This window comes from Pollachius pollachius (assembly GCF_949987615.1).
Source record: "Pollachius pollachius genome assembly, chromosome: 13".
NCBI classification, from domain to species: domain Eukaryota; kingdom Metazoa; phylum Chordata; class Actinopteri; order Gadiformes; family Gadidae; genus Pollachius; species Pollachius pollachius.
Genome location: NC_136946.1, coordinates 3,767,654 through 3,795,153, shown reverse-complemented (window position 1 = coordinate 3,795,153; position 27,500 = coordinate 3,767,654). Strand labels below are relative to the sequence as shown.

Genomic DNA, 27,500 nt, shown 5'->3' with positions numbered 1-27,500 from the left:
CACACACACAAACACACTGACACACACGTGCACGCACACGGTCACACGCACACACACACACACACAGCTTACGGTCAAATGTCCCCTGAATAGCAAAACAAGAACACAAACCCAGTCTCACACACACACACACACACACACACACACACACACACACACACAGGGCCTCTACACTCCTCCCCCCGGGGGACCCCTCCATATCCTGTAGGTCTTGATCGATACTATCCAATCAGCTCCCAGCTCTACGGCCCATTAGCCCACTACCGGGACTAGCTCAACACCCGGGTGGAAGCCCAGGGTACAGAATGCAATCGTGTCACGCTGACCCATGTGTGGTCACCCTGGAGATGGTGGCCCGGCGTCTCCATGGAGACGGTGGAACCTCCCCTGGGTTCCGCCCACCTCCTCTGAGCGTGGCGGCCATTTTGTTTCCCCCGCCCCCTCCCACCCCCATCCCCCCGATGTCCAGCAACCGATCGTCCAACTTCCATCACAGGAGGAAGAGGAAGAGGAGGGGGGAGGCGTTACCGTGGCGACGCTCATGGCGCTGCACCTGGGTGCTAATTGGGTTTTGAAGAGGTCTTTGTGCGTACAGGTGTGCGTGCAAGCTGGTGTGTGTGCTGGCTGCTTATACTACTGGTCTACTGGTGTGTGTGTGTGTGTGTGTGTATATTTGCCTGTGTATACTACCGGTTCATTGGTGTGTGTGTGTGTGTTACTAGTGAGAGGTAATACAGAGCCACAGGCGGTCTGAAAGGATGTATGCAACAACTATACAACCACTATTTGTCGGTGTGTAAGGGATCGCAGTCGCAGTGTGTGTGGGCGTCTGCCGTTGTTGCTGATGTGCTTTTCAGTGAGTTAGAATGCCTATAGTACACTTATAATACATTTATAATACATTGATTTATTAACAGTAGACGGCCATCGCTTAAATACATAGTAAGGGTTTCAGTTTGTTCGTCTGAGATTAGATAGAGTGTGAGCGTGTCCGTGTGTGTGTCTGTGTGTGTGTCTGTGTGTGTGTGTCTATGTTTCTGTGTGTGTTTTGGTTGTGCGTGTCGGTGTGCGTGTCCGTGTGTGTGTGTGTGTGTGTGTGTGTGTGTGTGTGTGTGTGTGTGTGTGTGTGTGTGTGTGTGTGTGTGTGTGTGTGTGTGTGTGTGTGTGTGTGTGTGTGCGTGTCGTACGGCGTACGCCATATCTCTCCCCGGCTCTGAGAATAGTTTGCAGCGACGCAAAGAGCTCTGAGGAGGGAGATAGCGACGGAGAAAGACATGAGAGGGAGAGAGGGGAGGGGAGGGAGAGACAGAGGGGGAGGGTGAGGGAGACAAAGGATACGATCACAGATGAAGAGCGTTTTGTGACTCCCCCCCCATGTTACACCGTCCTCTTTAATCACAATCCCAACGACGTGGTTGTTAGTTCAACTCCCCGGCTCCTTCTGGGGTTTCCCTCGTCGCTCCACGATCCGACAGTCTTTACAAAGTCCCTTCATAAGTCTCTTCTAAAGTCACTTCTCAAGTCTCTTTTTAAGTCTACTCAGGGTCACCGAGGGACCCCGTCGCCACGGCGCCTCGTTCCTTTAATGTCAGGAAAGAGAGCGTCTTTAGAGCGAGACACGTTCAGTTCACATCGACACCAACTCAGGAGGGAGTGTGTGTTCGATTGGGTTGCCAGGTCTGCTGTCACGAATCCCCCCAGCACAGCCTCCAATCGGTACGTTCCTCCGAAACAAACAAACAAACAAACAAACAAACAAACAAACAAACAAACAAACAAACAGTGCGTTTCCTGTTGCCTCATTAAAAACACAAGAAAGAGACTCCGCACACAACACATCACGGCGAAAAGACGCACAAGATGAATGTTTGAACGCGAGTGTACTGAAGTGGTGCGTGTTTTAGCGGGAAGGGGGGTTGGAGGGGGGAGAGCGAGAGAGAGAGCGCTAGCTAGTGTGTGTGACAGCACGACAGAGAGAGAGAGAGAAAACGAGGTGAAACAGGGGAACGAAGAACGCGGAGAGAGACGGAACACATTCGGATGTGTACAACATCGCGCCCTGCCAGTGTGCTGTCAGAACGCTGTCACTCCTGGCGGGCGGCGGCGGCGGCGGTGGTGGTGGTGGTGGCGCACATGATGTTGGTGGTGCTGGGGGATATGAACACGCTCCTCATGTTGCCGATGCTTAAGTACGAGTGTAAAAACCGAAAAAGTGTAAAAGCGGGGCCCCGTGGTTGGTTCATTGGGAGGACAGCCGCTCTAGACACGGTAACAGCGCTAATACGCTAATGCGCTAATACCCCGCGGCTCCGCGTGAGAGATGGCGGTCTGTCGCTCAGAGAGCTCGAGCTCGACGCCGGATTTGTACGGATTACCGGCGTCTCATTTCACATTAGTTATTAAAGACAAACGCCGTTTCCCTTTTCTGTTGAGTCGCGACCGCGGCTCGAACAAAGGGGTCGTCCACTGTGGAGGGAAACCATTTAATATTTCTGAAGTCCGACCGAGAGAACAACGCTCTCTCTCTCTCGCTCTCTCTGTCTCTGTCTGTCTCTCTGTTCCACTGTTGATTCCTGTAATGTGTCTTTTTGGGGGGGGGGGGGGTGGTTCTCTGGTAATAATGGTGGGAGGGAGGAAGAGAGAGAGAGACAGAGAGAGAAGTGAGACACAGAGACAGACAAGGGAGAGGGAGAGAGAGAGAAAGGGGTGAGGAGAGGGATAGAGAGGGTGAGAGAGAGGGAGAGTGAAGGGGTGACCATAGTTAGGGGTAGGAAGAGAGAGAGAGACAGAGAGAGAGAGAGAGAGAAAAAGCCTAAAAATTAAGTTATTTTGGAGCATTAAGGGCGTGAAGAACGTTAATGTCAGTTTGAACATAAAAGTACTGGTGTCATTCCAATGGGGGGGGGGAGATTAGTTGTCATGGCGACGTGGGACAGGTTGCTGCTCACTTGGAGATGATCGGGTGGGGGGGTGGTACGGGGGGTGGGAGGGTGGTGAGCGTTGAGACCCCCCCCCCCCCCCCCAGATGAGGACTGGAGCTGGTCATGGTGTCGGGATTCGAGGCGGAGATCCACCGATTGGTGGGTTCCGGCAGAGAGCCGGTTTGTGATTGGGTGATTCGGTTTGGTTGAGAGAAAGGTTGTAATGAGTTCTTGTGGGGTGAGGGTGGATGCGATTGGTCGGTGGGGTTGAGGCAGGAGATCAGGTTGGGTTGGTTGACGGCGGCGTTCCGGTCGGTGGGTTGGTGTTTGGTTGAGAGAAGGGCTCTGATTGGAGCGTTGGATTGAGAGCCTAGCTCTGATTGGTAGGTGTGGAGGAGAGAGGGGCCGGTTGGTGTGTTGAGCTAAGAGGGCGGGGCTGGAGGTGGGTGGTGGGAGCAGGGGGGGGGTCCTGGGCTGAGGAGCCCCCCATGGAGGAGGAAGAGGAGATGGAGAACATGGCGGAATCCCTTCGCTGCGGGACGACGCTACGGCGAGGACGGAGCACACTCCAGAGAGGCTGCAGAGAGAGAGAGAGAGAGAGAGAGAGAGAGAGAGAGAGAGAGAGAGAGAGAGAGAGAGAGAAGGGGTGAGGAGTGAGAGAGAGAGAGAGAGAGAGAGAGAGAGTAGGGGGAGGGGAGAAGGAGTGAGGAGAGACAGTACAAGAACATTAATATTGACAAGAGGCGACAATAAGAATTATGCAGAGAAACATATGAAAGGGGGGGAGAGAGATAGAGAGAGAGAGAGAGAGAGAGAGAGAGAGACGTGAAAAGAAACTGGTGTGTTTCTTTTCACGCCGTGTGTTTTTGTGTAAAAAGGGATGAAAGAATGATGTACATCGGAGGAAAAGATGTGCTTAAAAGTATGCGTGTGTTTGTGTGTCTGTGTGCGTGTGTGTGTTGATGTGTGCGCTGTGTAAGTGTGCGTATGTCAAGTTCAAAATGAGCCAAGCAGGCAAAGCCACGGCGGGAAGAGGAAATTATAAGTTGAGATCAAAGAGCTGAGAGAGGAAGCGAGAGAGAGAGAGAGAGAGAGAGAGAGAGAGAGAGAGAGAGTGAGAGAGAGAGAGAGAATGAGAGACAAGAGAAAGAGAGAAAGGAGAGAGAAGAGGGATAGGGAGAGAGAAGAGATAGAGAAAAAGAACGAGAAAGGAGAGAGACGTGAGAGGAGAGAGGAGAGAAAGAGACAGAGAGAGAGAGAGAGAGAGACAGAGAGAGAGACAAAGAGAGAGACAGAGAGAGAAAGCAAAAGAGACAGGGCCAAGATAACAAGGCGAACAGAACGGCATAGAGATGGACCAGGGAGGAGGAGAAGGGGAGGGGGGGAGGAGGAGAAGGGGAGGGGGGGGAGATAAGGGAGGATAAAAGAGGGGGAGAAGGGCTACAAGGAGGTGAGACATAATTACAAAATGGTGGGCATCACCAGGGAGAGGGCAACACACTCATCGACCCAAACACAAACACGCACACACGGACACTGAGATACACACACACACACACACACAGACACACACACACGCACACAAACACACACAGCCTGCGGAGTGCGAGCTTGGAACAATGCTGTATCAGCGAGCAGGGATCACACAACTGAAATTCATTAGTCTCCCACCGCCTTGATGGGCTGTCAGAACATTCCAGAGATTCCCTACGTTCCCAATTTCTGAGCCTGCACTCGGAAGACCAGGAGAGGAGGAGGAGGAGAGAGGGAGACAGGAGGTGAGAAGAAAGGGGGAGATGGAGAGAGAATAGGGGAGGGGAGAATGAAAGAGGATGGGATAGGTTAAGAGAGGAGAGGGGAGGAAAGGAGAGATGAGGAAAGGAGAGATGAGGATAGGAGAGGAGAGATGATGAGAGGAGAGGAGGAGAGGAGAGAGGGAGGAGGAGGAGTTGGTAAGAAAGGGGGAGATGGAGAGAGAGAATAGGGTAGGGGAGAAAGAAATAGGATGGGATAGGTTAAGAGAGGAGAGGGGAGGAGAGGAGGAGAGATGAGGAAAGGAGAGATGAGGAAAGGAGAGGAGAGATGATGAGAGGAGAGGAGAGGAGAGGGGAGAAGATGGAAAAGAGGAGAGGAGAGGAGAGGAGAAGGAGTGTGAGGGAAGATATTTAGAGCAAAAAGATTTCTTCACACCCGCATGAACTGATACACACACGCGCCCAGGCGCACACACACACACAGACAGACCTGTCAACCTCTGCTTGTCTGATTCCAAGGGCATTTTGGATTGTCAGACAAGGTCATACATCAACACAAACACACACACACACACACACACACAGTTTAGAGATGTTATTGCTGCTGCTGTGAAAGTCACGGGGGAAAACGGTAAGCAGCTGCATGTCATAAACTACCATCAACACCCTCATACCATACGAAAGAGACAAAGGGAGAGAGAGAGAAAAAAAGAGAGAGAGGGAAAGAGAGAGAGAGAGAGACAGAGAGATCAAAACGGAGAGACACACAGAGAGAGAGACAGAGAGAGAGAGAGAGAGATCGAGATCAAAACGGAGAGAGAGAGCGCCTCAGTCTTCAAGGACAGCTGAGAAAAGGGAAATCACTTTGGAAATTACTTTTGATGTCTATTGTTGGTGCATAATAACTCTAATCTGCCGCAGGCCCAAATTAAACACGCTGGTGTGTGTGTGTGTGTGTGTGTGTGTGTGTGTGTGTGTGTGTGTGTGTATTCGTGTGTGTGTGTGTCTGTGGTTCTTGAGTGTGTGTGCAAACGCACGTATGACAAGGAATCCGGAAACGTTTGTGTGCGTGTGTATGGTTACGTGTTTGTGTTTTTTTTTTCCTTCCGGAAGGAAAATAAAAGTGATCACTTGAGTGTTTGTGTGTTGGCATCTGCTTGTGTTTGTGTATTTGACACACAGTGATTTACACCCTCTATGCGGCTCTATATTTACCGCTTATTGTGTATGTGTGTGTTTGTACGTGTGGTATGGTGTGGTGTGTTTTGTGTACGTATGTTGGTTAACAACTAATCCTGTGCAACAACCACAGAGCCATAAGAAGATAATTATTTCCTAAGAGTTGTGAATCGTCCATCGCCCCCCCTCCCTCTCTTTTTTCTCCCCTTCCCTCCCTCCCCCTGCCGGCCTGGTGTATTAAATCAGGACATGCATCAACATCCCCCAACCCGGCACCGTGCACCCACTCACACCCAGGAGAGGGTGAGGCGGGGGCCCACACAGCCCGGCTCTCTACCCAGCTTTGAAGTGCCTGAGCAGGGCTGAGCCGGGGAGATCAGCTGGGTGTCTGGAGCTGCCCAGACAGGAGCGAATCTGAGAGCCACTCAGGCTCTGCCGAGGTGGAAATTAGTTTCTGAATGTTGTAAGAGAAAATATCCGGGATGGATTCCCACTGCCGGGCTTGACGAGGGAACTCGACAAAGAGGAGCGGGCGCGGGGGTTGTTGTGTTTCAGCGGGGTTTTTTGGCGGGATTTAGCTCAAGGTTAGCATGTAAGCAATGTCCTCGATCGTAGCATTCGTAGCACAGACGAGAATTCTCTGGCTATTGAAAGACTCATTTCTGTATTTATTTTATTCAGTTATTCACCGGGTGCTTCTATCCGAAGCAATTTAAAGTGAATGGGTGCGTTTGTGTGTATGGAGGAATGTGATTGAATGTGTGTGTGTGTGTGTGTGTGCGCGCGCATGCGTCTGTGTGTGTGTGAACATGAACAGTTGTGCGAGCGGTTGAAAACGACACATTAACTGCCAATACCCGAGGCACTCGAAGACAATGTTTTCAAAAACACGTGGCTGGTCATTTACTACTCACACCGATCCCCCAATCTCCTAAAGAACAACAACAACCCATTTATCAGTTAACCCGCGCCCGTTGAGTGTAGCGCGCCAGCTAGCCCTCGCACCAATCAAAAACCCATTTAGCCCTCGCTAATGCTACCGTGCCAAATCGACGGAGCCGTGAGCCAGTGGGGACATTTATGTTAGCGTTTAGAGCGTGATTTTAAGGTGATTTAGCGTCTATAGTGCTCAAGGAAGAGGACGAGGAAATGAATCATTCAGTTCAAAAAGTCTCTCTAAAATGTACGCCTTTTCACCCGTTAATGTAAGATGCTTCCCTCGTGCGCTGTCTAGTGTGAGGTTAGAGGAGGACGCGCTGAAGCTTGCGATACCAGATAGAGCAGGAGTACGTCCTGCCATGAGAGGATCATGAAAGATGTATGATGTATGTTTTCTTTTGGATCACAAAAAGCGTGTTTTCATCTCACTATTTCTGTTTGGTTGTTTAGCACTTTTATATCCAGAGTAGCCGACAGCGAGTTCAGATGAAGAGGCAATCTCAAAGGTTTTCAGGTTTTTGTCTATTTAGTCCCTGTAGATTTCCTATTGAGGTAACCGAGGTGATTGAGCCTACGGTCTGAGGAAAGCCTTTGCATTTTCAGTACAATGAATGTTACAAACTTTGTTAAGGTGGCGACACCGTTTGTGTCACCAAAGAGAACGAAACGGAAATCTTGGAGATAGCCGGTTTAAAGAGCAGCTAGGTGTTAGGAAGCATCTTGCCGTAGGAGGCCTACAGCTAGGTGTTAGGAAGCATCTTGCCATAGGAGGCTTACAGCTAGGTGTTAGGAAGCATCTTGCCGTAGGAGGCCTACAGCTAGGTGTTAGGAAGCATCTTGCCGTAGGAGGCCTACAGCTAGGTGTTAGGAAGCATCTTGCCGTAGGAGGCCTACAGCTAGTTGTTAGGAAGCATCTTGTCGTAGGAGGCCTACAGGTAGGTGTTAGAGAGCATCTTGCCGTAGGAGGCCTACAGGTAGGTGTTAGGAAGCATCTTGCCGTAGGAGGCCTACAGCTAGGTGTTAGGAAGCATCTTGCCGTAGGAGGCCTACAGGTAGGTGTTAGGAAGCATCTTGCCGTAGGAGGCCTACAGGTAGGCTGTGGACCCCCAGACCTCTTCACCACCCTGCCCATTCCTCCCAGTCCTCAGACAAGTTCCACCCTTCACCCAGAGTACAGCCGCAGCCCGTGACTGCGTGCGGATGATCGTTTGCGGCTCTCACAGAAAGGGCTCAAGGCGACTTGTTCAAAATAGTCTTCTGTTTTTAACGAGGTCATCCCGCTCCGCTGCCGGTAGCTGAGCCAGCTGCCTCCTCTTCCTGCCCTGGATTCAGCGCCACCAACCGCCGGCAGGAAGTTGTCCTCTCTCACCCGAGGCCGACGCATTGAGGTCGGGCGAGAACGTGTGCGTTATGCGGAGAGAGGAGTCGTTCTCAGGGTACTGCGGGTTCTAGTCGACTCTAGGGCACTAGAGCAATAGAGAAGACTAGAACCCTGACCTAGAGTACACTAGAACCCTGCGCCAGAGTAGACTAAAAACCACACTAGAATCCTGCATTAGAGTACACTAGAACCCTGCGCCAGAGTAGACTAGAACCCACACTAGAACCCTGCACCAGAGTAGACTAGAACCCACACTAGAACCCTGCATTAGAGTACACTAGAACCCACACTAGAACCCTGCATTAGAGTAGAGTAGACCCCTACACTAGAGTAGACTAGAACCTTGAACTACAACACACCAGAACCCTGCACCACACTAGTGACCCAGGGTTCTACTGTACTCTAGTGCAGGGGTCCCCAAACCGTTCCACGCCAGCTTCATCAGGGTGTCTCGACCCCAAACATGCAGTGCAGCATCCTCCTCGTTACAGCCTCGTTACCAGGTCTCACAGATGGCACTACAGTAAACACTTCTCTCTTGCTATCGGTGTGCATCCATACAGTCCTCTCCCCTCCCTCCCTCCCTCCAGCCCCCACGCTGCGGCTAAACGAAGCCGGCACCGCGCTGTTTATCAAGGCGACGCGTGGTGTGACCGCGCCTGACACAGCTGATTAGCGTAGCTCGCTGAACCCCTGGTTGTGTGACACGCTCCTGCGGGCTTCTACCGGGGGCCTTCCTCGGTTGTCGCGTAAACACGGCGAGCCACGCGCACACAACGAAAACACAGAAATAGGCCCACACACACGTAAAATGCTTCCACACGCACACACACGCACACACACACACACACACACACAAAGACCCTGAAGTTAATACACTCTGGCCGACTCAGACTCTCACACACGTGCACACGCTTTCACACACACGCACACACACACACACTCTCACACACATGCACACACACACACACACACACACACACTTCCTGTTTCTGCTTCCGTTAGCACCCCAGCGGGGGGCCGCTCTGCAGAGGGGGCCGCGGGGGTCCATGTCACCCCGGATCCCTCCCCTTCCTCCTCACCCCTCCTCACCCCTCCTCACCCCTCCTCACCCCCAACCTCCGCCGCCTCCAGACCTTCTCCAGCTGATGCAAGCAAAATACAGAACTGCACATCAATCACACAAACACACACACACACACACACACACACACACACACACACACACACTAGTGAATGAGCGAGTGTGTGAGTGTGCATGTGTGCGAGCTTGTGTGTGGAAGGGTGTGTGACTGAGCGAGTGAATGTGTAGGGTGCTGGCCAGTGTATGTGTATGTATGTGTGTGTCCGTGTGTGTGTGTGTGTGTGTGTGTGTCTACGTCTGTGCGCGCACGTGTGCATGTGTGTGTGCGTTTGAGTTCCAGCATCAAAGTGTTGGATAAAACCAAAACGAAGTGCTAACTAGTGAAATCGCTAAGTTTCCACTATTAGTTTAGTTTTCGATATATATACTATCAACGCAGACTCCTCCTGCACCAAAACCCGTTCCCCAGAATCCCCACCACTGCTCATTCCGTCAGTCTTCCGCTGGATGCGGCCTCGCGGCGTTGCCAACCTCCACAGTGGCTCAAGTGTCTCGGAGCGCCGAGGCCGGACCACTTGATATTCCCTCGCGACGCTCCCGTGCTGAATGGGTCTCGCTCCCAGCGCTGATGCATGCCGTCGTCAGGGCCGTGGGTACGGGGCCATACGTTCGGCGGCCCATCTGCATAACAAAACACTAATCGAGTTCAGCGCGCCGAATGGGGCTGTCGCTCAGCGCGGCCTGGCGTTATGGTATGGATGGCTTTAGAGGGGGGGGACACACCGGGCTCTCAATGGGCTCTTAAACGCTGAGACATTGTCTGTATGGCTGGAGCACCCATTCACATCAAGTCCTGCGAAACGATTGCTCACTTCCGCTAACCTCCGCTAACTCTTGCTAACTCCTCGCTAAGTACTGCTAACTTATGCTCACTCTTGTTAGCTCCTCCTCACTGCCGCTAACTCTTGCTACCTCCTTGCCAAGTATTGCTAACTTATGCTAACTCTCGTTAGCTCTTGCGGTCTGCTACAGAAACACAAGCGAGAGCGAGTCATACATGGGCCGAGCGAGGCCCAGAAAGACAGGAGAGAGCGAGTCATACATGGGCCGAGCGAGGCCCAGAAAGACAGGAGAGAGCGAGTCATACATGGGCCGAGCGAGGCCCAGAAACACAGGGGAGAGCGAGTCAAACAGCGGCCGAGCGAGGCCCAGAAACACAGGAGAGAGCGAGTCAAACAGCGGCCGAGCGAGGCCCAGAAACACAGGGGAGAGCGAGTCAAACAGCGGCCGAGCGAGGCCCAGAAACACAGGGGAGAGCGAGTCAAACAGAGGCCGAGCGAGGCCCAGAAACACAGGAGAGAGCGAGAGCTAGCCTCCTCTCCCAACGTGACGAATACCTGAGGGCCGGAGCGCCCATCGAGGGCACACACACACACACACACACACACACACACACACACACACACACACACACACAAGCACACTGGGGGGGTGGGGGGGGTCCCTGGCAGCAAACCACCGACCTCCCCCCTGGGAAAAACGTCCCCCTTCGTCCGTCCCCCCCACTCTGAGGCGTGGCACTGGTCCACGGAGGGTATAGGGTGGAGGTGGGGGGGGCGGTGTGCGGACCCTGAGACCGTTTAATTTATTATAAGCCGGAGCTTTTCTCACATCACAGCGATTTGTTTACTCCCCCCGTTCCCGCAAGGGGAACCTCCCCCCTCCTCCCCCCCTACACACACACACACACACACACACACACACACACACACACACACACACACACACACACACACACACACACACACCATGATCTGTCGGGCCATGGTGTGTCAGCGCTGAGTGCCGCCCACACCGCCCACAGCCGCCATGGAGGCCCCAGTCCGGTTCAAAGGGCCCGGTATTGTTTACTACAAAAGAACTCCCTGTACGAGAGCGAGAGAGAAAGAGAGAGAGAGAGAGAGAGAGAGAGAGAGAGAGAGAGAGAGAGGGGGGGGGGGAGAGAGAGAGAGAGAGAGAGAGGGGGGGGGGGGAGAGAGAGAGAGAGAGAGGCAGAGAGAGCGAGAGGCAGATAGAGAAAGAGAGCGAGAGAGAGGCAGAGAGAGAGAGAGAGAGAGAGAGAGAGAAAGAGAGAGAGAGAGAATGAGAGAGCGCAAGGAGAGAGAGAGACAGTGAACGAGACAGAGAGACAGAGAGAGAGAGCCTCTGAGATAAGCAAAACTCTCTAAACGTTTGGCGGAGCGGAGGGACAGAGGAGTTTACCATATGAAAAGGAGAGAGGAGAGGAGGAGGATAAGAGGAGGAACAGGAGAGGGAGGCAGGGAGACGAGAGGGAGAGATGGGGAGTAGATAGAGGTGTCGGGGTGGAGGAGCACGGCATCGGACAGAGGGAGAGAGAGCGAGGGAGAGAGAGAGAGCTTGGGAGAGAGAGCGGGGAGGGTAAGAAGGAGAGAGAGAAAAGCATGACTAGAGTTGGAGAGAAGAGGACGAACGACAGAAAGGGGGAGAGGAGGAGAGCTACAAAGGAAGAGAGGGAATGAATAGGAGAGGGAGGGAGCAAGATAAAGGGGGAGGAAGGAGAGAGAGACAGGGAGCGATAACGCAGAAGGATATGGAGAATGAGAGAGAGAGAGAAAGGAAAGGAGACAGGATTGAGGATTAATATAACGATAGAGAGAAGGAGGCTTTAAATTCATATGTAATAAGAAAGAATGAAAATACAAAAATACATAGATGTATTTATATATTACGTACATACTTATCCCTTTAGGAAGTTCTCCCTTGCAGGCAAACTTTAATTAACTGCAATATCAAGTTTTCTGGATGTAAATCCATCCATACATAACCTCCATAGACATCCTTTTCCTGTTAGTATTTCAAATACATTTGACACACTTATTTATAATATTGTTTGCAATACAACACAGTTACACAGTGACTTTTTACTTATTTTTAGTACATCTTTAATTGTACCTTTCATTTCAAACTTGCTTTGGCAACGTCAACGCATTTTTCGTTGAGTTATTTTCTTTCCGAGAGCGAAGGAGAAATCAAGGACTGGAGTGAGGGAGATAGAGAGAGGGAGAGGGAGAGTGAGGGATGAAGAGGAGATACAGGGGATAGAGAAGAGACAAAGGGCTATAGTGAGGGAGATAAAGGACGAGGGCAGGAGAGAGAGGCTCCCAGAGAGGTGATACAGGGAGAGAGCCACAGAGCGGTAGATGTAGACGCTGGTGATGTATCCCCAGTAGACACTTCGCTGTTGTCTCCTGGCAGCCACGGCTGGCGGGATTACTGCATTTACATCTCATCTTAAAATAGACCCTCCCATCATTTATTTAGCTGTAGCATACCAGCTCCCTTCACTGCTTCTACAGAATAACCGTGTCATCTCCCTCTCTCTCTGCGTCGATCATCCATTCCTGTAGTTCTCCTCCCTCCATCCCTCTTCCTTCCTTTCATTCTCCCCCTCTTTATCCTGCTTTCTCTCTATCCCTCACCCTCCTTCCATCCCTCTCTCTGTCTATTAACTCTCCATCTCTCTCAGCCATCTTCCTTTCTCTCCCGTGCCTCCCTATTTATTGAGTCTCTCTCTCTCTCTCTCTCTCTCTCTCTCTCGGCATTCGCTCTCCTTGCCTCCCTTTTTTTTAATCTTCCACTCCCAGTTGTTAAATGTCACCTCTTCCTCCACCTCCCTCCCTCCTCCCTCCACCCCCCCTCCCCTCCTCCTCCCTTAACAACACCCCGGCGAGGAGCAGGGCGCGGGGGTGAGGAAGAACTCTGCCAGCCTTCACACCGGCACTAACACCAACGCCAATTAGCCTCGCCCGTAGCACCCCCATGCTAGGCTGATTAGCCTCCTCAGCGCCGCGGCTACATCCCCCCCACTGCTCCCCCCCCGGCTCCCTCTGAGGAGGGGGGAGGGAATCCAGGCGTCTTCCATCATCACCCCTCCAGGAGAGCCCGCTGAAGGCCCTCAGGCGCCCGCACTCGAGGCTCAACCGGCCCATGACGGGCCCCCCCTCACCGCGCCGCGTCAGCCAATCAAAGGCTCTGTGGAGGGGCCGGGCGTCAGCCAATCAGACGCTCTGTGGAGGGGCCCCGCGCTCAAAGTCAACTGATCCGACGCACGGGCCGGGATACAAACAGAGTCAGAGATACAGAGGAGAGAGAGAGGAGAGGGGAGAGAGAGGGGAGAGGAGATACAGAGAGGGGAGGGGAGAGGAGGAGAGGGGAGGAGGAGAGATGGGAGGGGAGGGGAGAGAGAGGGGAGGGGAGGGGAGGAGAGATGGGAGGGGAGGGGAGAGGGGAGAGGAGATACAGAGAGGGGAGGGGAGAGGAGGAGAGGGGAGGAGGAGAGATGGGAGGGGAGGGGAGAGGAGGAGGTAGGGCAGGGGAGAGATAGGGGGGGGAGAGAGAGGGGAGGAGGGGTGACAGACGAGGAAGGAGGCAAGGGGAGAGGAGAGGAGGAAAAGGGGGAGGAGGGGAGAGATACAAGAGCAGAGACACAAGCAGGAGGAGAGGCGTAGATATGAAGGAGCAGGGGTGGAAGAGAAGAGATGCAAGAGGAGATATGAGAGAACAGATAACAGAGGGTATACAGGTTGAGAGACAGAAGCGTAGAGAGAGACACCAGAGTAGAGTGGGGGCCGCGTTCCAGCAGGTGCTGGTTTGAGGGGTACCATCGGTCCCAGGGGATCAGGGGAAAAAACAATTCCCCAGGAGGAGGAGGCTAGGAGGAAGGAGATAAGTCGACACGCGTGAGGAGGAGGAGGATAGGAGGGGAGGAGGCTAGGAGGAAGGTGTTGAGTCGACATGCGTGAGGAGGAGGAGGAGGAGGAGGAAGATGATGAGTCGACATGCATGAGGAGGAGGCGGATAGGAGGGGAGGAGGAAGAGGGTCTGTTGGACAGTGATGACCTCACACCTCCGCGGTGATGAGAGGCCTCTCCCTCTCTCACTGCCTCTCAGACACTAAACCCTCAGGGAGAAACGTTCTGCAGCATCGTCTCTCACCTGCCCCAGCTCCACGTTGGTTTCATTATCAGAACGGATGAAACCTGCAGAACCTGCAGACCATCTCCCAGGCGTATGCAACAGTACTATAGTCCAATGAGCTTGAGTGTACTACAGAATCGCTTTTATGAGTTAACAAACACAATACAACACAACAAAGTGTGTGTTTTATCTTTGAGCACTGTGTGTGTGAGCACTGTGCGTGTGTGTGCGTGTGTGTGTTTGTGTCTGTGTGTGTGCCTGTGTGTGTGCCTGACTGTGCGTGTGTGTGTGCGTGTGTGTGTTTAACGTTGCTGTTATGAGCTCCCCAGCTTCTGGATTCATTCGAGTGAATGAGCTTCCTTGAGAAGCACAATCTGCACAGACCCTGAGCGTAATGCTTCCTATATTGTGGACAGTAAATCCGCCGGATTGGCTGTCCATTGGGGGTGGGGGGGGGGGTACTACCGTGTTCACTCTGGAGATAATTACCTGATGACTGTGATACAAAAATAGCACACATGGAAGAAACTCAAAAAAATCACTTATTTTATTTTTGCTGTTTTAATGATCTACGTGCTAGAGCGAAAATGCTGTCGAACACACGGCCGTGTAAAACGTAATCATTGCAACAGTGCGCATAATAACAGTGCCAAACATTGAATTATGCCGGTACAATATTGAGAGAATATTGTTCAAAAAGCATAAGTTCAGGGCTATAAAAGGTAGAGCACAAAATAGAAATGGAAAAAGGGGAAATGTTCTTGACTAATTGAGCCGGCGCGATTATGCGATTATGCTAACATCTAATGTGTCATTAACATGTCATTAACATGTCATTAAGAAGGAGGCAGGGGGGAGGGGCATGTCGCTCTAGGAAATGTACAGGTAGACTGGGGACATCTAAAAGACATCTCTTTTGGCTGGGAGACACCATGGCCACAAACACTACACCTACACCCATACTTGGCCTTTGTTGCACATTCGGTGAGGTTGGAGTCACTTGCACTGACATTCAGGTCAGTTAGCAGACACTTTCATCCAAGGCGACGTACAATAAACATCGGTGTGATGTCGGAGTCCGCAGACACCCCACCCAACCTTTCAGTTAAACCACCGGAGCGATTTGTATTCGGGCGAGTGGTGGGAAGATAACAGAACCGTCGCGCCTTCCGGGTGGGCATCAGACGCCGACCACACCGCCGCCGAACGCGACGGGACCCGTTGCCACGCCGACCGCATGACGGGCAGTTCGACCTTGAGTCCCGCCCCCACTCCGCCCTAAGCGTGCTAAACCCCACGCCCAGCGGGGGGGACGGGACCGCAGAGGTAAATAAAGGGGTATCACGTTAGCGGGGGGGGGGGGGGGGGGGGGGGGGGGGGGGTGGGCGGTGTGTGGGACTGCGTGGGGGGGGGGGGGGGGTAGAGTCGGCGTTGGGTTTGTGGTTTTAAAAGAGACGCAGGCGAAACACGATCTTAACCGCCGTGTGTGTGGGAGGTATTGGGGGCGGGGGAGGGGTATTTGGGGGGCGGACCTCTCCTGGGGGGGATTGTGTAACCCCAGCGAGGGGTACTGGAGCCCTACGCATTCATTACCCATAAGCCACCATGTCCCGGCGCGAGGGCGCGGGAGAACGAAGATAGTGTGTGTGTGTGTGTGTGTGTGTGTCTGTGTGTGATAGAAGTAATACAAACTATGTGTATTTACTTCTATGTGCACACTGCCCTGAGGAGCATGTGCATCTGTCTGCATGTATGATGTGTTTGTGTGGGTGTCCTTACAAGGATGCCATGTATATTAACATATATATTAACATCAAACCTATACATGCACATTGTATCTCAAGAATCTTTCAGTTTAATGTGTTTGACCTGGGACCTGCTTCACACACAAAGACACACAATCAAACGTCCTCAAACCAGGCTATTATTTGTGCATAAATGGACTGAATTTATACAGGACTTATCTAACAAGTGGCCACTCAAAGCGCTTTACAATTCTGCCTTACATTCATCCATTCATGCGCACAGTCACACGCAGACGGCGGAGTCAGCCACGCAAGGCGACAGCCGGCTCGTCGGGAGCAGTCAGGGTGAGGCGTCTCGCTCAGGGACGCCTCGACACGCGGAGGAACTTGAACTCGCAACCTTCCGGTTTACCAGCCAACACCCTCTCCCTCCTGAGCCACATGCCGATTAATCTATTCATCAATCTGTCAGCCATCTATGTGTCCACCAATCAATCGGTCCGACCTCCCTGTCACCCAGCTTCATTATTAGACCAGAGAACCAAAGCGCTCCGAGTGGTACGTCAAGTAGTACGTTATATAAACATGGAATTTCCATTTCGCACTACAATTACATTTAACCAGACAGGCCAGCAGGAACTCAGAAGGTCACCAGGGCCAACGAGAAGGGTTGCCGGTTCAATCCTTGGCTCATTCCGGAATAAACATCAGCCATGTTGTTGTCCTTGATCAAGGTACGTGACAACTGACCAACCAGCATCAGTGTGTGATTGTGGAGGTATTAGCCTTGAGGCCCTGTTAGTGGATAGAGGAGCACAGCTATCAAGGCAGTAAGTAGGTAAGTAGTCCACTTACAGGTGAAAAGGTCGCGGAATGAGGGCTAAATTGGCCGCCTAGCATAATTGATGGGAAAACTTTCGAGGCAAACGCAATGACGACTGCTCCATTGAAGACTTAAAAAAGCCGACTTTAAAACGCGGAGATGCAGGGAGGGAAGGAGGAAGGAGGTGGGAGAGGGGGAGTCTTTCATGTGAAAGTACTGGTAATTTTAAACCCAATCGCACTCAAGTGCTTACCGGTTAAACTCCCAACTGCCGCTTCTGACTAAGTGTCAAGCGGCTATTAAAGCTCGTCTTCACCTGTCGCCAACGCCCACTTAGCGCTGAGTCATCGCATGGCAAGCTGCTGCCGCTTGGATTGGACGACGGTGCTTGTGCCAACATTCTGTCTCGGCCAATCAGGAGCGAGAGAAGTGATTCGCGAGAGGGAGGAGGAGGAGGAGTTGGAAGTTAATTTTAAAGCTCCCCCAAGAGAATGAGTTTGAATTATGTTAATTATGGTGTATCCTGATGTACATAAAAATGTGTGTGTGTAATTATATATGAATATAAAGTTATATAACCATGAGGCTGCGATGTGACTCATCCATTTAGAGAAGATTAGCCGCTATGTTGTTTACACAAAGCGTTCATTGTTTGATTGGATTATTATTTTGGCTCAGCGTGTGGCCATATGGTTGCCGCCTGCTCATAACTGATAATAATCTTTGCAATGTAAAATCTGTTGTGTGCATTAAAGTGAAAAATGAGGCGACATTTAGTCTGACACGCCGTAGTAAACCGTCACCCATCTGCCTCTCCAAACAGGTTGGAGACAAGCCCTCTGAATTATTTAGTTATTTACAGTAAGGCGGGTTTTGTTGAAGTGGAGATAAAGACTATAAGCTACGCCTAACGCTAACACACAAACAAACAACTAAGTGGAAAACCGTAGCATCTTTTACTTCCCCTCACCCTCGCATCCAATTCTACTCAACTTCAATGAAAGTGGCGTTGTTGGCACGGTAGCGACGGTATTGCTTAACATCGCCCGAGCGCAAAATAGGTAGCTTAGCAACAGCATTCACAACACATGGAATCTAAGAGCGGCAGAAATTAACAAGGAGCTTCTCTTTAAATGTTTCTTTGTTTTGATATCACAGAGATTGTTTGCATATGACTTGTGTGCAACTCAATGACCTGTACCGGTATTGTGGTGTGTGTGTGTGTGTGTGTGTGTGTGTGTGTGTGTCTGTGTGTGTGTGTGTGTGTGTGTCTTCACGGTCTACATGACTGTGAGCCATGAGGAATTGCATCAAAGACAGCAAGACGACAACATTTGCCTTGATGTTTAAATGCGTAATCAGTCATACACAGAGGACCAGTGTGACACAGAGAAATAGTGACATTAGACAATGACAGAGAGTTAATGACAGAGAGAGATAGAGAGAGATACTGAGAGAGAGAGAGATACTGAGAGAGAGAGAGCGAGAGAGAGAGAAAAGAGATAGATACTGAGAGAGAGAGAGAGAGAGAGAGAAAAGAGATAGATACTGAGAGAGAGAGAGAAAAGAGATAGATACTGAGAGAGAGAGAGAGAAAAGAGATAGATACTGAGAGAGAGAGAGAGAGAGAGAGAGAGAGAGAGAGAGAGAGAGAGAGAGAGAGAGAGAGAGAGAGAGAGAGAGGAAAGAGATAGATACTGAGAGAGAGAAAAGAGAGAGAGACAGAGAGAGAGAGAGAGAAAGAGACAGAGGGACAGAGAGAGAGAGAGAGAGAAAGAGAGAGAGCAAGACAGAGAAAGCGAGAGAGAGGCACTTCAGCAGTATGTGCTTGTCCTGCTCTTGGCGTATACAGAGCGGAAACAGTGATGAGCTTGAGGCCTGCGGGCGCTCAGCACAAGGAGGTTTCACTCTTCATTAGCGGCAGGAGAGAGGAAATGAGTTTGTCTTCATGGATCACCGGGAACCCCTGCTAACAGCGACGCTAGCAAACAGCTAACCATCTGACACAGCACGCTGACAGCAAAGAAACACACGCCGCCGGTAGCTAGCTAGGGGAAACCACAGACCAGAGGACAGTGGTTTCCTGTAGAACAGAGCTATAAAGTGGCTAAACTAGCACAATTTGCAGAAAATAGAGTATTTTTTTAATCTTAACCTGGAAAGGGCTAATTTGTAACAAACTATCTACATCAGCATAATTGGCCACTAACAAATGTTCTTACAGCTAAAAAACGACACGTGAACCTGATTAGCTAAAAGTAGCATAATATGCTACAAAACTGGGTGCAAGCTATAAGAATAAAGCTACAAATTAACTTTGATGCGAGGCAGTGACAGGACATATGAATGATGATCTCTACTAGCCCTACACTGGCTAACCTAGCCAGATGAGCTACAAACTAGCATAATATGCTACAAACTGGGTGCAAAGTATAATAACAAAGCTACTAATTAACTTTGATGCTAGCAGTGACAGGGCATATGAATGATGATCTCTACTAGCCCTACACTGGCTAACCTAGCCAGATGAGCTACAAACTAGCATAATATGCTACAAACTGGGTGCAAAGTATAATAACAAAGCTACTAATTAACTTTGATGCTGGCATTGAGAGGGCATATGAATGATGATCTCTACAAGGACTCCTACGACGGCTAACCTAGCTACAAACTAACGTTGACACTCTCCGGTGGAATCGTACATGAATGATTCTGAGTGATGGTGATGACTGCGTCTATTCCAGCTCTATTATCCACAACTCCACTCCATCGTCTCGGCTCCACCGCTCCTCATTTGATTGATGGATGAACACGCGCCCTTAATTTGTAGGAGCGAGGAGAGTGGAGGGAAAAGGTGGTGGGTGAAGGGAGGAAGGGAAGGTGCTTGACAGGCCAGTAACAAAAGGGAGAGACAGGAAGCGAAAGGATTGCAGTCGTCTTCATCAGACACCGAACTGCCCAAGGATGACGAAGGAGGCGTAGATTTGACAGCTGCGGTTCCGACACACACACACACGCACACGCACACGCACACGCACACACACACACACACACACACGTGGAACATTCATTACTTCCGTGCAACATGTTCTGATGCCAACATGTTCTGATGCCTATTGTGGTGGCGGCATGCTGGCTTTTTTCTTGGAACTTGAGAGCTATATATATATATATATATATATATATATATATATATATATATATATATTGATTTAATGAGCATATGGTACATGTATATGTAACGCCACATGAGGATATCAACGATGCCAGGGGGAGTGTAAAATCAGTTCAATCTCTGACAACGTGTGGGCGATGAGTCTGGCAGCGATTTCAGTTTGATTCCTGACAGTGTTTCGATGCATTCCCCTCTCTGCCTTTATTGTCATGTCGGTGAAGTCACAAAAAGATGATACAAACATGTATACTTTCTACATTTAGTGTGTTTAGCAGACGATGATCCATTTTATCCAAAGAGACTTACAACAATTCAACCATTACTAACCATTTCACTTTAAACCATTCATTCACACGGCGACCATGCAAGGCGACAGCCAGCTCGTCAGGAGCAGTCAGGGTGAGGTGAATCGCTCAGGGACACCTCGACACTTGACGCTAGGCGGAGCAGGGATTGAACTAGCAACCTTCTGATTAGAAGTCAGAAGAAGAATCTGCTCTACCTCCTGAGCTACTGCTGCCCTTTAAAGATGCATATGTGTCTTTTGTTACTTTACTACGGAGGTACACTATCATCAGCCTCATAGCATGATTTCCAAAGTCATATTCTAAGTTTCATCTTGTATTTAGTGTAAAAAATGCCTAAATCAAATGACTTAATGACTTTGCCAATGAGGCAAAGTGAATCAGCAGCATTAGGAGAGTAGTTAGGTTAGAAATCACAATTTGGCCAAAATATGACTTAGGCAATTATGCTATGAGGCTAACGATCTGTAGCATTGACATAGAACACTGAAAATGGGAACCACAGTCCAAATCCACAAGCGCAAGACCAGCGAGTGCAACATTCAATTTTGAGAGAAGCGCAATTGTTGTACAATTTATTTATTGTCTGCAAACAGCTCGCGAGGCATCGGTCTTAAGATCCTTCCGGGCTCTAAGCTGTCTCCGTTTTTTGACTCCGAGATTTACCCGTGTTTCAGCCTCTTTGTTTGTTTTCAAAGAGGACGAGGCTTTTCAGGTTGTCTGGAATCTAGAACAATCTCAGTCGATCCAGTTCGTTTGCCTGCCTCTACAACTGCAGCACGCTGTGTTTGTGGGCCAATTTGTTTCATATCTGGCAACCCTGGATACTCTGAAAAACGCTGCAGCCGGGAAGGGGTTTCAGGAGTAGGATGTACAATGTGGTAGCATTGTGTCAGAGGAGTCAGTATGTCGACTTGGCATGTTTCCCTTAATCTATGATGACACATCATAGTCCTGTTAAGATTCAGCACAGTACATGTCTCACATATTGTACCGTTGATTAGCAATTCTCTACCACTTACGTTGGACTTCTAATCATTTTAAGAGAAATTCTGGGTCATTTTCAGTATCACGATTTGTTTCAATTCTACGATGAGATAGTGGTCGGAATATTATTGCCCGCCAGACATTGTAAACTTACTTTCACTTTAAGTGAGATCAATAAAAAAACTAGTTTGCCGCTCAGTTTCTGTACAAGCATATGTTTTTCAATTAAAATCATTAAAAGGCATAAAATTGTTTCACTTGTGTGCATCTTTAGAAATCTGAGTTTGGCATCACTGATTTTATTCAACAGGCTCTTTTACGAGTTAGAATCCTTGCCATGCGATTGGGGGACAGGAGGACGGTTACTAATGAGGAGCGAGGTGATAGGGAGCATGCTAAAACAGAGCTTAAGTGGTTTCTAATCCCCCTATCGTTATTCTATTCTGTTCTCAACACACGCCTGATACCACCCCACCTCTTCCGTCTCAGCTGTCCCTCCCTCCCACCCTCCTCACACACTCACAGACACAGACACACACACACACACACACACACACACACACACACCACTGTTTGCCCTCCGAGTGCTGAGCCTTCTTTATCTTGTCTCCTCCCCACCTCCTCTACTCCCCAGCTCCTCTCCTAACAGCTCCTCTCCATCTCTGCCTCCCCTCCCCCCCATCTTGTCTACATCCTGTTCTTCCCTCACCCCTCTGCTCGTGCATCCCCATTTTTCTCCCTTTTCTTCCTTGCTTTCTCCCTCCATTCCTCTTTCCTTACCCACTCTGAATCTCTCGCTTGCATTCTCTCGCTCTCTATTTTCCCTCCCTGCTCCCTCCTCTTCATCCCTCTCCCTTTCCCTCTCTCTCCCTCTCCACGCTCACGTCTCTCCGTTCTCCTCTCTCCCTCCCTCTCTCTCTCTCCCCTCCCTCACCTTCTAACACCCATTATCTCTCTCTCTCCCCCCTCTCTCCCTGTCCGTCACCCCTGTCTCCATCGCTCTTTCTTTCCCAGTGTCCCCAGTAAGTGATGAGAGAGTGGGCCACATCAGGTGTGTTTAGGGGCTGGCTGGGGCAAAGTGAGGACCTGACTGAGGACCGCCTGCGTTACCGTGGCGAGGACCGGAAGAGGAGGGGAGAGGAGAGGAGAGGAGGGGAGGAGAGAGGAGGGGAGGGGGGAGGACAGGGGAGGATGGGAGAGGAGAGGAGAGAGGAGAGAGGAGAGGAGAGGAGAGGAGAGGAGAGGAGAGGAGAGGAGAGGAGCGGTGTGAATCACACGTCAACATCACACTGGGAACTGCTGACTCTGGAGTGTGTGTGCGTGTGTGTGCCCATGTGATGGACACACACACTTAAATACACAAACACAGAGACATGCGGACAGGCAAACACACACACAAACACACACTGGCAGACACGGAGCCACAAACACACACACATATGTACCCACAGACTCAGGCAAAAACATGCACAAACATATGTACCCACACACACGCACACACACACACACACACGCACACACACGCACACACACACACACACACACACTGGCAAGAGCGCACACATAAATATGCAAATACACACATGCACAAGCATGAACACAATTATACCTGCACACTTTTTACAGAACTGTAGTTAACAGTAAATTTGACCGGAGGCTAAACTGAGGACCAATAGCAGCCGACCGTGAGTTGGAAACTGAAACATGCTTCCGGCACCCCTCCAGGGGAAAGTAATCCCAGCAGGAGTCTCTTAAGTGTTATTAAGGTCCAGGATATCAGAAACACAGCACGGAGCAAGCAAGCAATCAAGAGGGAGGGAGGGAGGGAGAGGGGGGGGGAGAGAGGGGAGGGAGTGAAAAATGGAGTGAGGCAGTGAGTGAGTGAGTCTCCCCCACTATCGCCGGAGCTGTGTTCCTGTTAACCACTGAGTGGATTGCGTGTGTGTGTGTGTGTGTGTGTGTGTGTGTGTGTGTGTGTGTGTGTGTGTGTGTGTGTGTGTGTGTGTGTGTTGTGTCTGTGTGTGTGTGTGTGCGTTTCACTGACAGTATTTTTTAGTAGCGGGAAGTCTTTAATTGGACCGCCAGTGTGGACAGCTCCTAGAGAGCCAGAGTCTGATAGCATCCCTGTCAGAACCAGGATGTGGAATTACACTCGGACAGTACACACACACACACACACTGCCCCAAGTAGACCCAGTGCGACTGAGAGAGAGAGAGACAGAGAGAGAGAGAGAGAGAGAGAGAGAGAGAGAGAGAGAGAGAGAGAACGATGACTAGATGAAGCACTTGTAGTAGATCGAGGTAGAGTAGGCACAATGGACAGACACATCTCATACGTTATGCTGTGACGACCGCACCTTCCTGTAACCTTCGTGCAGTCTGAAGTCACCAGAAATACAGACGTTAGGACTAGTATATTAACACCACCACCACTATATCCGCCACCACCACCACCACCACACTTATACCACAACCACCACCGCCACCAGCACCACTGCTATTCACACACTACTCTCTACACAATGAGCGTAGGGGTTAGGGTTAGCTGGCTAGGATTAATTTAATTAATTAATTTAACTAATTAATAAACGATTAAATAATGTATACATTGTAACCCTAGTTAACATGAACGCCATGAATGTTAGGTAACGCTTATTGCTGCAGTAACTGCATTAAGATTATACGATTATTCAAAATTGAACATTATAAAGTTTTACCACTGATATTACTACCGCTACGACAAATACCAACGTTTCCACGTGTCACAACAGAGACACACACACACCCAACACATCAACCCAAACACGATCATAATAACACCACAGACACCGTTTGATTCCTTAAAGGTCCTCGTTTGATTCCTTACCGGTCCTCCTGGTCGCCGTTACCGATGACCGGGTATCACGGTATCAAACGCCACGGACAGATCAGTCCCCCGGGGGGTGGATGGTGATGAGGGCGCCGTTCACGTCAGCCGAACGCCGGCGTTCGGCCTCCTGCCGCGCGTGTGAAGTGTTCGCCGGACTCCCCAGGAAGGAAGGGCGTGCGATTTCAATTATACATAACCTGTCGGCCTGCCTGCCACACCACATCTCAAACGCTCAGTGCAAGGTCGCACGCGCGCACACGCGGCACGCACGCACAATAAACAGTGCCCTCATTTATTCCTTCTCTTTATGGGCTGTGTGTGTGTGTGTGTGTGTGTGTGTGTGTGTGTGTGTGTGTGTGTGTGTGCGTGCGTGTGTGTGTGAACTGCTCCTCAGCTTCAAAGCCATCTCTCGTGAGGAAGATGAGGGAGGGGAGGAGAGAGAGAGAGAGAGAGGGAGAGAGGAGTTGAAAGGGGGAAAGAGGGAGAGAGAGGAGGGGAAGGAATAGGGAGAGGAGGGAGGGAGAGAACGAAGTCTAGGGGAGGAGAGAGGGAGAGACTGAAGATGAGGGGAGGAAAGAGGGAGAGGAGGAAGAGGAGGGGAGAGGAGGACAGGGAGGAAGGAGGCGGTGTTGGTGCAGTAAACACGGGAGGAGCGTCTAGTTGGTATTCCTCAGGGGTTAATGGGGGTTAACATGACTTTCAAGCGCACACGTACACACACACACACACATGCTGAGCCCCTATGAGGGAGGGCAGACCCCCCCCCAAACTATGGATGAGTAGTGAGACACAGAATGCGAGAGAGAGAGCGAGTGCGAGAGAGAGAGAGATTGAGAGAGAGAGAGAGAGAGAGAGAGAGAGAGAGAGAGCGAGAGAGCGAGCGAGCGAGCGAGCGAGAGAGAGAGAGAGAGAGAGAGAGAGAGAGCAAGAGAGCGAGAGAGAGGGAGAGAGGGAGAGAGAGAGAGAGAGAGAGAGCGAGAGAGAGAGTGAGAGAGAGCGAGAGAGAGAGCGAGAGCATGAGCGAATGAGAGAGATGGGGGGGGAAAGAAGCTGTGAGATAAAGGAGGGAATCTAAAGGGGGAGGGTGGCCGAGTGGATGGGTGGGGAGGTGAGGGGAGGGGGGGGGGGGTCTGTGGAAAGTGATGGTATATATATTGGATGTGGTGCAATTATTGATAAGTTGAGGTGGAACTGTTTGTTCTTCGCGCACACACAGACGCACACACACACACACACACACACAAACAACCCAATGGCAGTATACAAACACACACACACAGCGTGGGATGAGACATGTGTACACACACATCACACACACACACACAGACGCACACAAAATTGGGTTTCTGCAGGGCAAAGGGAACACTGTGATCAAAGGACTCCCTGATGCAAGCGCTACAATGAGCCACAACACACACACACACACACACACACACACACACACACACACACACACACACACACACACACACACACACAGGCTCATTAATCCAGATAGCAGCAGGAGCCTGCAGGAATGGAGGAAAAATCATCTCTTCAAGATGCTGGCACACACACGTTCGCACACACACACACACACACACACACACACATACAAGTTCCCACTCACACACACGCAGACACACCCACACACACGTGCATGTAATTTTCTACAATCCCACTTTGGCACTTCACGCCAAGTACATAAACTTTAATTAGCTCCACCCTCTGGAGCAGAGAGAGAGAGAGAGAGAGAGAAGGGGATAGACAGAGAGAGAGAGAGAGAGGGAGAGCGATAGAGAAGGGGATAGAGAGAGAGAGAGAGGGAGAGGGAGAGAGAGAGAGAGAGATAGAGAAGGGGATAGAGAGAAGGGGATAGAGAGAGAGAGAGGGAGAGAGAGAGAGATAGAGAAGGGGATAGAGAGAATGGGAGAGAGAGAGAGAGAGAGAGAGAGAGAGAGAGAGAGAGAGAGAGAGAGAGAGAGAGAGAGAGAGAGAGAGGACAGGGATCTCCTCAATGAATCAGAGGACCCGGTTGGGGCCCACGTCTACGTTCGTGGTGAATTATTGATCGCTAAGTTAATTATTGATCGGTGGAAGGAATTGGACGCCCCTGCCCTGAATGCTTCATCGCCCCCGGCTTAACACGAGCACATACACATCTATGCACACGCACAAGCATACACACACACACACACGGGCGCACACCCACCAAAACACACACACACACACACACACACACACACACACACACACACACACACACACACACGCTTATATTGTGGTATGTATGGGAGCCATGAGTCATTGCACTATGGAGAAATCTCTCCCTCCAACTCAAATCTCTTTCCCAGCTCGGTCCATGATTAATATCAAACTGTGTCCAATTAGCCCTAGGCCTCGTTCCACAGACGTGCCTGATAGGACCCCTTTGCACAAGGTTGTCATGGTCAATTAGCCAGTCTTATAATCTTGCTCTTCATTGGACGGTTAAAAACGGTAATTGAAGCGGGAACTAATTTGTAAAATTGCTAAATTAGTTCGACTTTTTACTGTATGTAAAATAGTGAGGGCCGATTTGTCAGGACTAAAAATACCTATATATAAATATATAAATATAAAACACATAAAACTTAAAGAACTTCGGAAATTAGGGAACACTGCCTGAAACGAGCCGAACAATGCTTGCATCGGCGCCGCTGACAGAATGACAAATGGCGCGTTAGCAAAATAATGGATGGTAATTTCAACAGGTGATAATGAGAAATTAAAACACCCCGATGGATTGATGGTGTTTTGATGGCAAGGTGAACTTGGAGGTACGTGCGAGGAGGAGGTTGACATTGAGCGGTGAAAACTGATCCCTGGTTCTACTCCGCTTCTCCATATCAAGGAGGAGGGAGGGAGAGGAGAGGAGAGGAAGGAGGGAGGGAGATGACAGGAGGGATGGAAAAGTGAGGAGAGGAGGGAGAGGAGAGGAGAGGAGAGGAGAGGAGAGGAGAGGAGCGGAGTGGAGAGGAGAGGAGAGGAGGACTGAGGGAGAGGAGAGGAGGGAGGGAGGGAGGGAGAGGAGAGAGAGGAGCAGAGCTCTGAGATGGCTCCCAGTCAATCCTGTGTCCTCTTCCTTTAGAGCTCTTCTCTGTCTATGTCCACCATTATTGGTAAATGGTAAATGAACTGCACTAACATCGCGCCTTTAACCAGTGGCCACTCAAAGCACTTTACAATACTGCCGACCATTCACCCATTCATGCACACATTCACACACCGACGGCGGTGTCAGCCATGCAAGGCGACAGCCAGCTCGTCAGGAGCAATTATAGTGAGGTGTCTTGCTCAGAGACACCTCGACACTCGGGGG

The 27,500-nt window shown here is 50.5% G+C and overlaps 2 protein-coding genes across 4 annotated transcripts in view; both read right to left on the bottom strand.

Annotated features, from left to right (window-relative positions):
• LOC307085091 (exostosin-1b-like) overlaps positions 1–27,500 on the bottom strand; it is a gene marked incomplete at its 5' end in the record, with an annotated part of 412,390 nt that overhangs the window by 115,400 nt on the left and 269,490 nt on the right. The gene's annotated exons all lie outside the window — the stretch shown is intronic.
• LOC307084501 (sterile alpha motif domain-containing protein 12-like) overlaps positions 1–27,500 on the bottom strand; it is an 88,653-nt gene that overhangs the window by 311 nt on the left and 60,842 nt on the right. For all 3 annotated transcript variants that reach the window (XM_079748907.1, XM_079748906.1, XM_079748908.1), the window contains exon 5: positions 1–3,498. This exon is cut by the window's left edge and continues 311 nt beyond it. In XM_079748907.1, coding sequence (XP_079605033.1) covers positions 3,467–3,498 — 32 coding nt within the window. In that variant the 3' untranslated portion in view covers positions 1–3,466. The remainder of the gene's footprint in view (positions 3,499–27,500) is intronic.